Below are 16500 nucleotides of genomic sequence, written 5' to 3'. Positions count from 1 at the left end.
CGAAAAGCGATTTCACGCCCTCTCACGAGCTTTTACAACATCTACAGCCACTTTACGACAGCCGTAAAGCAATGGACTAGCTGACAATAATGATATGAGATAACTGAACGCTGAAACGCTACTTTATTGGATTTTGTGTATCTGGAACTGCTAAATTCCGATTAAGTATAATATTTCCAATTTGCCAACCTCTCGCTCATCGCCACGTCTAAACAAAGTGTTAAATTAATATTCAGTGTCTCTCTGTGAGGCGAGAAAACGACGAGAGCAAGTGGAAGAAGAATTGCTTTTAGCCAGTCATTGCCATGGCCTCCGAAAGCGGCGATAGCAACATGGATAGAGAAATGATTCTGGCCGACTTTCAGGTGTGTCTTTTCTGTATATCCTAAATATTAACATACGTAGTTAGTAATCTGTTTGTTTGTTGAATTAACCTAGGCTACTGTCAACGACAGTTCACACGACGTCGTAAACAGCAGACCTCAGCTGAGCTTTGCATTCTGTAGCTAACAGACGGAGCTAACTAACTGACAGCTTGCTAACTGACTCTGAAGGCAGTCAGTAGCTGAAAGCTCACCAACTAGATAACGGTTGTTCAAAGCTGAAATAGTTTGACAAATACCGACGATCTAGTTCTCTAAATGGGGTTTACGTTACCCGTCAGCTTGTTTACACGTTTCCAGGTAACGTTATTGTGTGTTGTTTTCTAGTTCTCGTTAGAAACTGTGTCCCTCGAAGGTACCACATTTAGTAGCCGAAGTTTCTCTCTTGTTAGTAATGTGTTGTGGATTTTAGATTAACAGTGGATGTGTCATTCACTTAAATGAAGACAGGTCACAGTAGATTTGTTTTTAAAACAGATCATTAACACTTTTACCTCTTCACACTTCGCAAAGCCAGTACACAGCACTGCCTGTTTACATTTATTTTACATTTATTTATTTTTTTGCTAATATCATAAGAGGTACCAGACTCCAGTTCTGTCCTCTGTCCTAGTACCACATACTGTCCCACAATATTGGTAAGTATCTATCTGTCTAGGTGTTATGTGATTGCCTGGAGGAGGCAGGTCAAGTATTGCACTCTAGCTACTGTACATTTGTGGCATTTAAATACATACACGTGGCAGGAGCATTTATCACTCTATACAGACTGCAAGCTAATTTTATGTTTCTTTTTTAGTAGGCAGATCAAGCTATCATCACTTGAAATGTTAAAACTGTAATTACATGGTAATTTTAGCTGGGCTTGTTCTGCTGAACATAAATAGGATGTTGCCCAGTATTTTACTTTTCTGTTTTATAAGAAATAGGCCATAAACTTGTAAACACACAGCTTAAAGATAGAAATAAAATTTGTCTTTGTAGGAAATTAAGTACAAGTTGGACCCTTTACTGATTTACCCAGTTAAAATTACTAGTTTGTTATTATTAATGTTCCTAAATCATTGTAATTGTCAAGTGTGTTAAAGTTTTGGTAACATAGTGCCTGCTCCTAAATAAAAGGAATATTTCGACTATTAATTTTAGTACTGTTTTAAGATTTAAAAAAAGTGTTTGAATGAAAGCATATCCTACTCTGAAAATAAACCTTGATTAACAAATATGTTGCACGCCTCAGAAAATGCCAGTCTCTCTGTCATATGTGTAGATTGAAACAGAAAGTAGATCTAAAACACAACCCTTGAAAACAGGAGCAATTGTCTAAAAATACTACTTACTCAGACATGTGAAATACTATCCACAATTTAGAAAACAGCAACATTTTTATGAAGAAGAAAATTATGTTAGTGTTATTTCTGACCAAAAAAATGAAATTTAGTTAAACTGGATGGTTACAGTACATCATCAACCCCTAGCCAAACTAAATATTGTCTTTTTGGGCCCTTTGCCTCAGCATCTCAAATTATTCCATGACTAAAATGTCAAGGTTAGTGCTCTAAAATAATTCAATCATTTGGGTTCTTCTCTCAGGTGAATGCACATATATGCAGTGTTACCACAGTTTTGTTGTTCAGCTATTCTAAACTATTGATAATCTAAATGTATGTCTGGTTCTGGACCTTTTTGCACCTGCATGAAGGAAAACTGGATTTTATTGATGAGGGGTTCAAATCTCCATATTGTTGTTTTGCTGGTTATGTGCTCATAACTGAGATTTTTATTTGTTTTCATTCTGTGTTAGCTGCTTTGCAAGAATTTGCTGTGAAATTTAATTATACACATATATTATATAGGTAAACCATTTGTTTCTATATCAAACTGCAGTTATTTCTCATACTAAGCATTTCTATCCAAATAATTTTTTTTGTTTATTCTCCTCATAGGCTTGCACTGGAATTGACAACATTGCAGAGGCAATCACTCTGTTAGAGCTTAATAACTGGGATTTAGTGGTAAGTTCATTATCTGCTATGGTTTACTGTTTCACAGGCAGAACAAGCCCGGCCAAGAACAATTTAAAAAGGCTGTTGCACTCCAACACGATGTCTTTTTATTTTTATTTAGTATTTCTTTTTAAGCAGGTAGCATCTTGACTCTGAGTGTGTCTTGAGAGGTGTGGTTAAGTGACTGTTGATTTCCGGAACACTGAAAGAATGTGTCTTGCTTGGTCTGTTCTTACTCAGGATGAGTCTGAAAAAAAGGAGCTCTCAACAAGGGGGTCAGTTTAGACTATATTTAGACGGATGCTGGCAGAAGTTCAAAGCAGGCAGCAGCAGTAGTCCAAGCAGTGGCAACACAAATAGTGGGGCCTAGACTCAAAGCACCTGTAAATCATCTGATGACTTGCAGTTTCTCTGCATTAGCTGGTAGTTTTTTGTAAACACTGCCAAAACAAATCTGTTCATGTAAGTAAGTGTGGGTGGGGATGGTCTGAAAACAACAATTTATAGTGTTTACTAATGAAATATTGCCTTTGATCTTTTCCCCTAAATGTTTTATTTCATAATAACTGATATGTTTCTATTTCACCCACATGTGTGCAAAATAACAGAATCAAATCAGAATCAATTCTTTCCTCTAGTATAATTGCAGTCTTCCATTGGCCATCTGGTCAGCATGCTCCAAATCATTGCTCAAATGTTTGCCACAGTATGGCAAAAAACACCGTTGCTCTCTCTGTCCTTGAATACAAATCACATTAGAGTGCCTGCCTCATCTCCTTCGATTAGTCAAAATATCTCTCTCCTCACTAACCGTAGCTATCTTGACAAGCAAATTTGATTGTAGTTTTTGCTCTGAATTCCATTTGTAGTTCACAGACATTTGCTTCCCCTATATAAAATGCACCAAACTTAAAATTTTGTTTACTTACCTTTTTATGCATGATGATATCTTTTGAAGTGAATCCAAGATGAATGTGCCTTCTTTGCTTGTCAGAAGAGCAAACAATATACATTACTTCTAATGATGCGGACGTTGATCCTCTGTGGCGACCCTGAACTCACAGGATAACCCAAAAGGACAAAAAATAATAATAATTAAAAAAAATGCTCCCACCCAGACATCTCTTTCAGAGAAGGCCTTGCATATTTCAGCAAGACAATGCTTAACCACATACTGCATCATCACAACAGGATGGCTTCGCAGGGGAAGAATCTGGGTGGTTATCTTTAGTCAATAAACATGAAATAAATATTACTGTCTAGTCTGCTCTCATTAGTCTGATCAGCCATCCAATTTGAATATACCATCCCTCTCTTTTGTCACAGGTTTACACCAAAAGCTTTCATCCAACAAAAATCAAATCAAGTCAGTGTGACATTACATTAAGTAAGTAGTAGTAAGTAAACTACTTCTGCTTTGATTTCAGGCAGCCATCAATGGAGTGATACCACAGGAGAATGGGATCTTACAAAGGTAATATTCATGATACCACACATTTATTGAAAATGCAATATAATCAGTTGCTCCAACAACACAAAAAAGACACAATATGGTAGGGGACCGTGGATATACAATAGCACTTTAAAGTTAGTGAACCCTATAACTTTGGTTGATCAGATTTTCAGCCCTAAAAAGCAAATCATACTTCTTTATTCATTTACTAAGAACAATTATATAATAAAACATTTTTGTATGTAAAAAATAAATGTGCACCTCTAAGATTTTTAGTTACTTTTAGAGAGAAATTAGGCTGAGGCGCTTCTATCAGTGATAACGATCAGGTATGAGTCTGGGATGCCCTGTCTTATTTTAAGAAGAGAAATCTTGGTCTTTAGTAAGTCTGACCTTGATAACACAGGTTTGTAGAAGCATGTCATTTCAGAAACAAAGATTTATGAAGACATTAGACGAAGGGTTGCTGATGCTCGCTGGACTAGAATACGTAATTAAAAAATCTGAAAGAGTTAAGACTCTAAACCAATGTTGCCCTCCCTTGGAGTGGTCTACAAATAAAATCTAAGCCAAGAGAAACATGTAATACTCTGGGAGGTCACAAGAAACCTCAGGTTAACAGGAAACCTCTGCAGTGGCTAATAATCAGTGTTCATAAGTCCACCATCAGGAGAATATTGAGTCAAAGTCCTGACCTTCCTATAGAAATGCTGTGGAAGGGACCTAGACCTGGCATCCCTGAGTTGAAAGTGTTCTACAAATAGGAAGGGCTTATAATCCAAGCTGATGTGCTGGTCCGATAAACAGTTACCAGAAATGTTTAATTAAAGTTATTGCTGCAAAAGTGGGTCACGAATTACTGAATAAATATATCAATAGGTGTAATATTTTGTCTGACTTTTTTTAAATTGGGTTCCCTTTATCTATTTATAGGATTTCTTACTTATTAGGTCATATATGCAGAAATAGAGAAAATTCTAAACGATACACAAGTACCACTGTACATTACCAATAAATTGTTGATAAGAAAGTAAAGCAACTTTCAAAGAACACAGGAAATATGAAACCAAAGCACAACTATATTAACAGGAAGTTGAACTCTTCAACTTACTGATGACTAAGCAGTGAGAACCTGCAGATTGCCTGTGTTAATGTTAGTATGAACCAACCTAACCTAAATACCTTACAGTAAATAGTGCACAACCAATTGGAATATATTTCCTGCATCAACCACTTCCAGGACAAAATAGCATTTGGAAATTAATTGGTAAAGTAAATTTCATTTAATAGAGTGGTACATATTAAGCAAGCAACACTCATTGCTGTGTTAGAGGTTATTGATCCTGCGAATAACATAAAAGAAACTGCAACTGCAAGGAAACCTTCTGCCAAGAATGGAGTTGTACACAGTTTCTGAGTAGAAAAGGTTTCTTTAAGAGCTTTGTTCCCTTCGCTTTCCTTCAGCCGTTAGTTGACACTCATGAATGCACTGAGCTGATCTGAACCCACTCAAACTGGAGATGTTCTGTTAAACCGTTTTATTTTGTGTGCACACTTGCAAGCATATGTGTGCGTGCATGCATGCATGTGTATTTTTGTGGTTCTGGGACTTGGGCCATGAGAATATTGCCGGCCTTTCTCAAGGGCATGCATTGCTATGAATGGAGGCTGGCTGGCAGTGTGACCAGCAGTCAACACGTTTACTAAGTGGCTGGCACTGCTACGAGTAGGCTGGTGATGCCCAGTAAACAGCCTGTGATGACGTAACCTGAGTTGGTGCCAGCTTGAAGCTATATGCCTGTGCTCCTGTGGAAGCTGGAAAATGAAAAGGTCATCTTGTTGATCAGCAACCAAAATTCTGCAAGGAATAACCAGCTTTACCTGGAAAACCTAATTAAAAGACAGAATCCTCTGTTTAGTTCAGGCTCATGTTTAGACAGTGGATGAAAGTTTTTATGGCTTGGTCTACATCAGGTCAGCTATTAGACTAAGAAGAACAATGCCATCTACTGTAGATACAGGGTATGGAGCTAGGGCCCAAATAGCAAGAATGGAAAATGTAATGCCCTACAGTGTTACTGTGCCAAGTTTAGTTTATTGTGCACTCAGTGTCCTGCTATTATTGTATACTTCGATTATACAGTACATTACAGTCAAATGTGCTAAAGGTGCAAAAAGCAGCATGTAAACAGTATAATGCAGTTAAATGTGCAACATGTATACAGTGCAATGCAGTCGAATGTGCTAAAGGTGCAAAAAGCAGCATGTAAACAGTATAATACAGTTAAATGTGCAGCATGTATACAGTGCAATGCAGTCAAATGTGCAAAAAACAGCAGGTAAACAGTGTAGTGCGTAGTCAAGTATAGAATAATAAATAAATAAATGAATGAATGAATGATGGCGGAATATTTACATGTAAGGTTTCCTTCCGTTTGCATAACGCTTATTTCCTCTGCTATTTCAAGCATTCAGATGGTTTTCAGATGTGTCCATACAGCCTTGTCTCTCTCTTGTTTCTTTTTTATATATGTATCCTCTGTATTATTTGCAAGAGCAAGTTAGTTTTACTTGCTAAATATGTACTTTTGAATATCACTCTGTTAAACAACAAGTTGATTTGTTATTGAAGTAGCTGGTGGAGGACACATTTTTGTTAAGTGTGTTTCTCTCCCCTTCCCTCAGCCCAGTCTTTGTGGTGTTGGGCCGAAATAAAATACAGCCTTTTTAAAAAGGCACTCAGTTCCTGCGAGAAAATTGCTGCTTACACTACAAGAAACAAAGTTCACCCTTTGTTTATGTTCAGAAAAAGAATCTTTTATTTTTGACTAGTTTGTCTTTTTGAATTTCTCTGATACTAGCTGAGATTTTTAAGTTATGATGTGAAGATTCCTGTCCACCATCAGTAACCTGTTCACCTCTTTACAGCAACTTTACCAGCGAATCAAGCCAGGTCAGCATGTATGGGCCTCCTAGCCAATCAGAAGCAGCTGATGCAGCAGCAGGAGGTACAGTTCCTCCCGCCTCATCTTCATCTACATCCTCCTCTCCACCATCCTCCTCCTCTTCAGCTTTTTGTTCCATCAACCCCACCTCCCGACACATTGTAGAGCGACAGCCCCGAATGCTCAACTTCAGAGTGGAGTACCGGCAGCGCTCTGTAGAGCTAGTACTGGAGGAAGGCAGCACAGTTGGTGAGCACTACACAAACACTGATATACTCTAATAAGACTCATCATACTGACATTTTGTGCATAAAGTCAGAATAAAAATGTATTCTGCAGTGGTCAACATAAATCTAATTTACAGGAGAAATCAAACAAATCCTCGAGACAGAATTTGGGGTTCCAGTGTCCAAAATGCAGCTGAAGGGATGGAAGTCTGGAGATGTATCTGATACTGTGAGTTAATAGTCTTGTTTGTAACACATAAATGAAAAGGATCATTAAGAACTGAAAATCAGTGAGCTAAACCTGCAGACTTTTATATTTTACTCTATTTTTTTTGATTAAAATTTAAATTCTAATGTTAATTTCCTGTCCATGCATTTATCAGGCTGTGCTAATTGTTTTTTTATTTTGCAGCATTCAACTTTTTCCACATTTTGTTATGTTACAGGCTTATTCCAAAATGGATTAAATAATTATTTTTCTCAAAATTCTACAAATTTTATTTAAAAATTAAAAACAAAAAAAAAAACAAAAAGAAATCACATGTACATAAGTATTCAAAGCCTTTGCCATTACACTCAAAATTGAGCTCTGGTGGATCCTGTTTCCACTGATCATCCTTGAGATGTTTCTACAACTTGATTGGAGTCCAGCTGTGGGAAATTCATATGATTGGACATGACTTGGAAAAGCATACACCTGTCTATATAAGGTCCAATGGTTAACAGTGCATGTCAGAGCACAAACCAAACCATAAACTCCAATGAAGTGTCTGTAGACCTCCAAGACAGGATTGTATGCAAGCACAGATTTGGGGAAGGGTACAGAAACATTTCTGCAGCATTGAAGGTCCCAAAAATGGAAAAGGTTTGGTACCACTGCTCCTAGAGTGGGCCGGCCAGCCAAACTGAGAGATCGAGAGAGAAGGACCTTAGTCAGGGAGGTGAACAATAACCTGATAGTCAGCCTGAAAGAGCTCCAGCATTTCTCTGTCGAGAGAGGAGAACCTTCCAGTAGAACAACTATCTCTGCAGCACTCCACCAATGTTTGGTAGACTGGCCAGAAGGAAACCACTCCTCAGTAAAAGGCACATGACAGCCTGCCTTGAGTTTGTCAAAAGGCACTTGAAGGACTCAGACCATGAGTAACAAAATTTTCTGGTCTGACCAAAGAAAGATTGAACTCTTTGGCCTGAATGCCAAGCATCATGTCTGGAGGAAGCCAGGCACCACTCATCACCTGGCCAACACCATCTTTACAGTAAATGTTGTGGCAGCATCAGGCTGTTGGGATGTTTTTCAGCAGCAGGAACTGGAAGACTAGTTAGGATTGAGGGAAAGATGAATGCAGCAACGTACAGAAACATTCCTTGATGAAATCCTGTCCAGAGCGCTCTGGACCTCATACTGGGACAGCGGTTCATCTTTCAAGAGGACAACAACCCTAAGCACACAGCCAAGATAACAAAGGAGTGGCAACGCAGCCAGTGCCCAGACTCAACCGGATTGAATATCTCTGGAGAGATGTGCAATGTGTTGACGCTGCACATCCAACTGCATAAAGCTTGAAGGTACTGCAAAGAAGAAAGCGAGAAACTGTAATTGATGCTAAAGGTACTTCAACAATGTATTAAGCAAAGGCTATGAATACTTATGTACGTTTAACTTTTTCTTTTATTTGCAAAGATTTTAAATAAACTTTTTTTTCTGGCATTGTCATTAAGGGGTTTTGTTTGTAATTTTGAGGAAAACGATGAATCTAATCCATTTTGGAATAAGGCTGTAACGTAACAAAATGTGGAAAACGTTCATCTATTCTGGATGCACTGTAACTAAGCACTGATCCTTTAAAACTAGTAGTAGTTTTATTAACTATTGGATTAAGTCATTTTAAATCTTAATGTGTATATCTGTGTATGCATTCAGACTTTGCTGAGAAGTTTACATCTCCCCAAGAACAACAGCTTGTATGTGCTGACCCCCGACATTGCTCCTACTGCCAGTACCAGCAAAAGCAGGTATTCAGCATGTTTTTTCAACACTTTTCTTTATATGTCCATCATACATCCTCATCTCAATATTCTGGTCTGCATACAGTGGCCTCAGAAAGTATTTGCACATATTTATGCTGTTCTAGATTAAATTTTGAATAGTTTTTGTAAATTTAAAAACAATTCTAGCAGCAACCTTTCATTTACAAATGTATCCAGACTCTAATTTCAATACCTTGTAGAGGCCCCTTTGGCAGCAACTACAGCTATGAGTAAGTCTCTACAACTTTGCACACCTGTATTTGCGCACTTCATTCATTCATTCATTCATTTCTTCAAACGTTCTATATGATCTCTCAGCATACGCTAAAAGTAACTGAGACCTGCCATTGTTAGGTGTTTCCACAGAGGGTTTATTGGCATTAAGCCTTGGATTTGGCTTGACCACTCAAAGACAGTGAGAGACTTGAACCCGTCCTGAACCCACTCTACCATTAATAAAAAAAACAAAAACTACTGTTCACTGTCATTTATAGGTTAATTAGTTTAGATTGATGGTTATGGCCCATGTACAGTGGCTGTGAGTGAACACCAGGTGGCGATCTATGTCCAGGTGTTGACAAGCTGTCTGCAGAAACTGCCTGCAAATACCATTTTCGTTGGTATATTAATGGACATTTGACCTGGCAGCGCACATGCATTTTCTCCTATCCATTGTGACATTTTGAGCAGAATGTCTGTTGCCACAATCTCTGTTGTGCAAATAATGTTGTGCATAATGTTCTCTCACATTTGGGATTTTTCACCTGGAGTAATTTTTTTTTTTTTTTTTTACACACCTTATTCTTCAGAGACTGTGCGTATGATAATCACACTTTATATCTACTATTTGTTACCTTTTTCAAAACTCAGTAGCCCGCCACATCGATGTACTTCTCCTGTGACAGTAGAGATTTGTTAAGAAAGCCTCAATAAACCAGTGTGTGTGTCCAGAGGTTCTTCTGTTCATTTCAATGAATGTATGGCAGTATTAGCAACCTGTCTTTTGAAATGTCAAGCAGATCAGTGTCAAGTCATAGCAGTAATATAATCACAGGTGGCAGCTAAAGGCGTGAATGTCCTTTCTTCAGTGTCAGGTAAACATCCTCAAATTATGCCCTTTATTTTAAATGCTTATTGTAGGGTGTATGGTGACCAAGATCCTTTTTGTTACTAATGTGAAGAGAAGAGCATTGGGCATGTAAAAAAAAAAAAAAAAAAAGTAAAAAAAGTGTCTGCTTGTACAATGATTTGTGTGAGTGTGCACAATTTACACAATTTATTTTTATTGTTTGGTTTGTTCTCTGTGTGTGGGTGTGTCAATGCAGAATGTGATCTATCCTTGTGTTGTGTTTAGCTATTTGTAATTCAAAGACAGTTCTGTCGGACATGAGGATGATGGGGATGTACTGTGCAGCTTATGTAATTAAGAGTGTCTCATAATTGTAGAAGCCTGTGCTTCTCAGTATTGATCAGCCTCGTCCTTATATGACCTTACTGTATGAGTAAAAAATATAAGAGTAAATATGCAATCAAAAAGGAATTAACAATTTCCGGTTGAATATCGTGCACTTGTGTCTTTTGAGGGATGTTGTTTTGGACTCATTTGCCTATGTTTAAGTAGGATACTGGATAAAGCATTGAAATATTCTAATTTTGATCTAAATCCCTCATATAAAAAATCTTAATTAACCATTAATTTAGTTTAAGATAGCTGTGAGTAATGTAAAGACATCCTGGCACACCTTTTGATAAAAGATTTGCTGTAACTCACAGAATATTTTCTTAAGTTACATAAAATTGGATCTGATAAAAAAATATATTTATAATAATAATTATAATAATAATGATGGATCTTTTGAAACATTTTTGTAAAAATAAATATAAGGGACAGTTTCTTATAGTTTCACATCTAATGGCCCTAGTCTGTTTGTTGACAGTGGATTCAAAATAATAATTGCACTGTAGCTGTCTCCACATTTCCTTATGTTAGCAGCCAAGCAAGCATCCACATGTCACAAGAAAACTTGTAAAAGAAGTCATTTGGCAGTTTGCCGCTTTTCCTGCTAGTTAGGCTAAGTGGCAGTTATATTGTGTTGTCAGCTAATAGCCCTCATCTCCCCAGTTTTCCCTCCCTCGCTCTCCTCTCTGCCTCTTCTTGTCTTCTCACTACCCCAACTAACTGCTGTGTCTTTTTAGCAGCACCATTGCCATTTCTCCAAGTGTTATCGATATCATTTTGGGTGTCGAGCTCATTATTCTGTGTCAGCTATTTTGGTGGAGGACACTTGGGGCTGAATTGAGTGGGTGGGATTCTGTGTGGATGTAAATCCATTAGTGTATCAATGTGTGTGTGTTGTCATCCTGTTGTCATACTGGGAGGGCATAAGGTGACAGATTGTGTTTGGGGGTATGGGGGCATGGGGGCAGCACTCCCCTGTTGGTGAACCAGACAAGCTGTTAGCCTGCAATAAAATTCAACTGGGCTCACACAGTATGTCCAACGTACATGCAAAGTTGGGCAGTAAGTGCAAATTTGTTGTAGTAGATGGGGTGCTTTGCCAATAATTTCTTCAACTGAAGCACTGGGCTACTATCTTAAGGTATTAATGTGTATTAATGTTTTATTTTATTGTGAACTGATCTGATCTGGTATCAACATCAAAACAGTCATTGCATAGTTTATTTGCACAGTAACAGTTTAACCAAATTATCTTGCCTAATATGGGAGCCACGGGTATACAGGTGTTACATTCGCACTTATTTGCCTAAACCTAAAAACCAAAGTTATTTCATCTCATTTGTTGTCATTTTCATATTCTCAATACAGTTCAAACTTTTTTCAAACATTATACCTGTCCATTGGCCAACAATTTACACACTACACTAGAACACTATTCTAGATAAATCTTAATTTCAATATTTTGAATAAGATTGAGGAACCATGATATCTTAAATGTATTTAGTTCTTTTAAGATGTAGTAAAGTGTAGTCTGAAAAGACTGTTATCTACCCAAATTTTATTTCACAGTGTTTATTTGACTATAATTGTTGCTGAGTGAAAATGCAAATGTCCTATAACTGGTAATATCCCTGGCAATTACTTTGTAGAGCTCGGCTCTTGCAGCACACGTACCAACACCAAACTGACTGATTAAACAGTGCTGCATAGTGTCATTATGATCCTGCGGATCCTTATGATCCCGCGGAGTAAACTCCTTTTTTGTTATCTTATTTGATTAGAAATATATCTTATGGCTTTAGGAGATTTTCATTTGAACATTAATCCATCTCAGGTTGTTATTTAGTTAGTGATCTGGTGTGCAGTTGATTGTGCAGCATTAACCCCTGGTCTGAAAAAGGTTCTTCTCTGTGGCCATGTTGACGATGGCCTTTGAAAACAAGAGGTTGTTGAGGAGAAGCAAATCTCCTACATAAATGATGAAGTCTGATGAATATTTTAACAGAGCCTGTTTCCTTCCTTGTTTATTCTCTGCACTAGCTCTAAACTTGTTTGCAAATGAAAGGTTATTTTAATTTGAACTCAAAGAAATTGCAAATAGCAAAAATGATTCATTAGTTTTTGTCTGTCTTATTTTTTTAATCTTCCAGTGGCAGATTTACAAATGCTTCGGGGCAATAGCTGGCTGGTTAGCTAAAACAGCCATGATGGAAACTATGCAATAGTTAGGATGCTGATTAAATTTGGGACATCATGGCAGATCTAAACAGAACAGAGCCAGAATGGTTTCGTATTCTTCTTCTTTGTTGTGGATGCAAAATGTGGAGGAGGTAAGGAGATCCTGTGTGTGTGCTTCACGACCTCCCTTGTGCTCCTTAGAGGCAAAGTGATCAGTCAGGATTTATCCTTTGGTCCACTGTGTTTTTTTTATGCTTCTTGATGCTTTTCTGAGCACTAGAAACATTATGATAGTGAGGTTGCGGAAAATGTGTATGGGTATTTGTGTTGCAGGCACATGTCACATTGTGTGCATGTGTATGTGTCTGGCAGTGCTAGTTTAATAAGGTCTAGAGTCTGCTCTGTGCCGCAGGGACTCACAGCTTAGGCGATGGGCTTACCTCAGAATGAAACCAATCTGTTTAGCCTGCTCTTCTCCCCTGCAAAACGCTCCATTTTCTCTGTCCATAAAGTTAAATGACATTTCCCTCCCAGCACCCTTATGCCATGTCAAGTGCCTCCTGAGATGTTGCAGGCCGACCTAGATGTCACTGAGTGTGTGTGTGTGTGTTGAGTAAGAAAGAGACCTCTGAAGGCAGAAGCAAACACTGAAAAATCCAAATTTCAACCCTTTACTTCTTGAGGGCCTGCTTCTGTCAGAAGACGGCAGCACTGACATCACTGGTAAAAGCGGTTCTGACAATGGGACATTAGATATGAAACATGGTGTGTTATTTGTATTTTTACAACAGATCTCTTCAGACAGATGGGAAATGATAAAAAAAAATTGTTGATTATGGATGGCAGTTTTTATAAACCCTCACTGTGCACTTGATATTTTCAGTGGCTATATTTGTACTAAAGACCACAATAAGATATGTGATTTTAAAAAGTAAATCTTGAACAGAACTCCACCCCCACATGCACCAAATGGCTTGTCAGTCTGCCATAAATGACTGATAAGATGTTCCTGCTTTGCTTGGAAGGACAGAGTAACACTTCCACTCAGTTTACCCTCTATCTCTGTCTATTTAGGAGTCTAGCTGCCTGCCAGCAGTAGCTTGGGACTGTGTCCAAACATAATCATGATATTAGCAAAATCCTTATTTATGTGTCCCTACCCCTTTCTTTTCTTGTCTCTCTCTTTCTCAGACTCTCACACGCATGCACACACATCTCTCTCATCCTTCTGCTCAGCCCTATTACATATGCATCCATCCTTCCCACTCCACACATTTCCAATCTTCTCCAGTTAGCTACAACAAACATTACATTTACATATTGATTTCATAGTTTTAGTCAATGTAAATATGCTGTCATTACAGTAAATTTGAGCTTCTGTTAACATAAGCTCGTCCAGATCTGCACAGATTAAGGGTGTGATTGCATAATTAATATGTGCACTACATATTAATTCCCCTATCCCACTCTTTCTCTCAACTCTTCCTCCTCTCCTCGGGTTCTGAGCCCTGATTAAGTGCCTGCTTCGGCCTTTAAGCCTCCCATTGATATTCAGCCTCACAGACCCAGCGTTTGCTCAAAATGCTACTTAACCTCACAGCTTATTGTAAATGAAGCTTCCAAAAGTTGACTCCCCCATCTCCTCCCCTCTACATGAAGCACACAGTGTATTTGTTTGCATCATTTGCAGACACTGTCTCCGCTATTGGTGTGTTGGACATGTCATGTTTCCAGTCCAAGCTCCCTGCTTACAATGAAATATAGTGTTAGTTTTGAAAATGGAAGAGATTGCATTGCATAATTATCCATACATCAACAGGTCTCTGGCATTGCCTACAGTAGCCTACAATTAATGCACTGATATGACTACAGTCTTTATTATACCTCAGTTATGGAAAACAAAGGGAGAGTGTAAAGTAGCTAAATACCACAGTAATCCAGCAACATCTGCTTAAGAGGTAGTGTATCATGATGCACAATATTAGCTCTTTACAGCTCTTTTGGCTTGATATTTAAAGTAGTTATAGCACTGGCTCTATACTTGCAGCATTTTCTACCCTAGCAACAGCTAAAAGCAGATGGGGGTTGGCAGTATTTTCAAAAAGATTTTAAAGTCAGGATTCAATCTTGCAAAGTAACTGTGGAATTGCTGATAAAGGTCAATAGCTCGATCAAAACCCCACCTATGTGGTCAGTTTGTGCAACTGTATGATCTTTAAAATCTTTTTCTTGATACATTTTAGGGTTCCTAGTTATGGAGGTGCTGAAGGCCCTCCTGGGTATATTTTATTATACTCATTGGTTTCATTGGTTTACCAGCAATAAGACAGATTGATGGACATGCTGGTTCTGTGCAGGTGGTCTTAGCTAGGTGCTAGCTGCTGTGCTGAGTGCAACTCTGGCCAGGCTTGTTATGACACAACCAGTAAAATGGACCAATACTCCCCTGAGGAGGCACCCATCCCTCTGTGGGCTAGCAGAATGGTGCTAGTTAACAAGTTGCAGCTTGCCCTTTACTTGACTCTTATTTATGTTTGTTTTTCTGCACCTCCCTTTTTTGAGTCCTGTCATTATTCTATCTGGCCTTTTAACATGTCCTTTTTTTTTTTTTTTTTACATAATTTTTTTTTTTTTTTTTTTTTGTTTTCTTTTACCGTGCCTACCTAAATCCTTAATGTTTTGATGTTTTCATTCCCCATGTAGTGCTCTCCAGGAGACGTTAAACCAGAACTTCCTACTGGTCATCAGCCACCGTGAAGCTCAGAAGGACTACAACCTAAACTTCCCTGGTTCCAGAACCATTCAGGAGGTTCGTTGTTCACACAGCCACAGAACCAGCCACGGAACACCGGAAAGTCACTTTAAATGTACACAAACACAAAAGCTGTCAGTAACTTATTAACGGACTTTAAAATATTTAATACTATTGTACATGTTTGTGGAGTCTTACAGCACAGCTTTCATTCCATTTGCCAAACATTGCTAGTCTATCTCAGCCGTCGATTCATTATTCATCAGAAATGATCACATTTCCAAGCACATAATTACTCTCACAGCTGTGGTCTGGTACAACCCCCTCTTTTTCTCTTCGCTCCCTTTACGCTGCTTCTTTCTCCTTTTCTCAGTAGTCTCAGCAGTCTAGGGGGTGCTGTAAATGACTGAATATTGTTTGATCTAGGCACAGGGGAGCAATGGAAAAGACTGATTCCATTCATTTCCTTCATCTGAAACTAAACAGTAGGTTTGCTAGCCTATGAAATATTTATAGTTACTCACACTGGACCCACTGTGAAGGTAGTACGTCTCTCTGTCTATGCTCTATCACAACTGCAAATAGTTTAAAGGTTTAAGAGCTTGAAATTATATGTGTGCTTGCCTGCTTATGTAGATGAATAAATGTGTGTGTGTAAGTTTGGACCCATGGGAGTTCAAAGTAGCACCACTTTCTACGCACATTCTTCTGTCACTGCCTTGTACTGCCCTGTTTAACGCCCCATGCAGAGGGAGACCTGAGCAGGCATCGTTTATTATTCAGCGAGTAGCCTGCTGTCACAGGTGAGAGAAAATTAGCTCAAAGACAGATTAGGTAGGGTTGATGGTACTTGGCATGTAAATGAAGTAATCATCTTTTGCACCAAATACTGTACATGATATTAAGTATGTCAGTAATAGATTGTTTCTATTTTTGTGGTGGCTGTACATGACCTGATTTCTTGTTTTTTTGGGTTGGATAATTCTGTGGCCCACCCGTTGTACATGCAGGCTCATTATTTACTCTCAAGTAGCAGTGAATGCTTTTTCTAGTCATTTGCTTGGCCTGA

At 38.3% G+C, this 16500-nt stretch overlaps 1 protein-coding gene across 1 annotated transcript in view; it reads left to right on the top strand.

Moving 5' to 3' along the window:
• Positions 1 to 52: 52 nt before the first annotated feature.
• The window catches only part of faf1 (Fas (TNFRSF6) associated factor 1), a 53445-nt gene continuing 36997 nt past the window's right edge, over positions 53 to 16500 (top strand). The window contains exons 1-7 of the mRNA XM_067512873.1: positions 53 to 365; positions 2327 to 2395; positions 3814 to 3860; positions 6768 to 7033; positions 7149 to 7240; positions 8936 to 9027; positions 15383 to 15488. Of these exons, the coding sequence (XP_067368974.1) occupies positions 306 to 365; positions 2327 to 2395; positions 3814 to 3860; positions 6768 to 7033; positions 7149 to 7240; positions 8936 to 9027; positions 15383 to 15488 (732 nt within the window). The 5' untranslated portion in view covers positions 53 to 305. The remainder of the gene's footprint in view (positions 366 to 2326; positions 2396 to 3813; positions 3861 to 6767; positions 7034 to 7148; positions 7241 to 8935; positions 9028 to 15382; positions 15489 to 16500) is intronic.

This window comes from Channa argus, chromosome 8, assembly GCF_033026475.1.
Source record: "Channa argus isolate prfri chromosome 8, Channa argus male v1.0, whole genome shotgun sequence".
NCBI lineage: Eukaryota > Metazoa > Chordata > Actinopteri > Anabantiformes > Channidae > Channa > Channa argus.
This window is presented reverse-complemented; position numbering and strand designations above follow the sequence as displayed.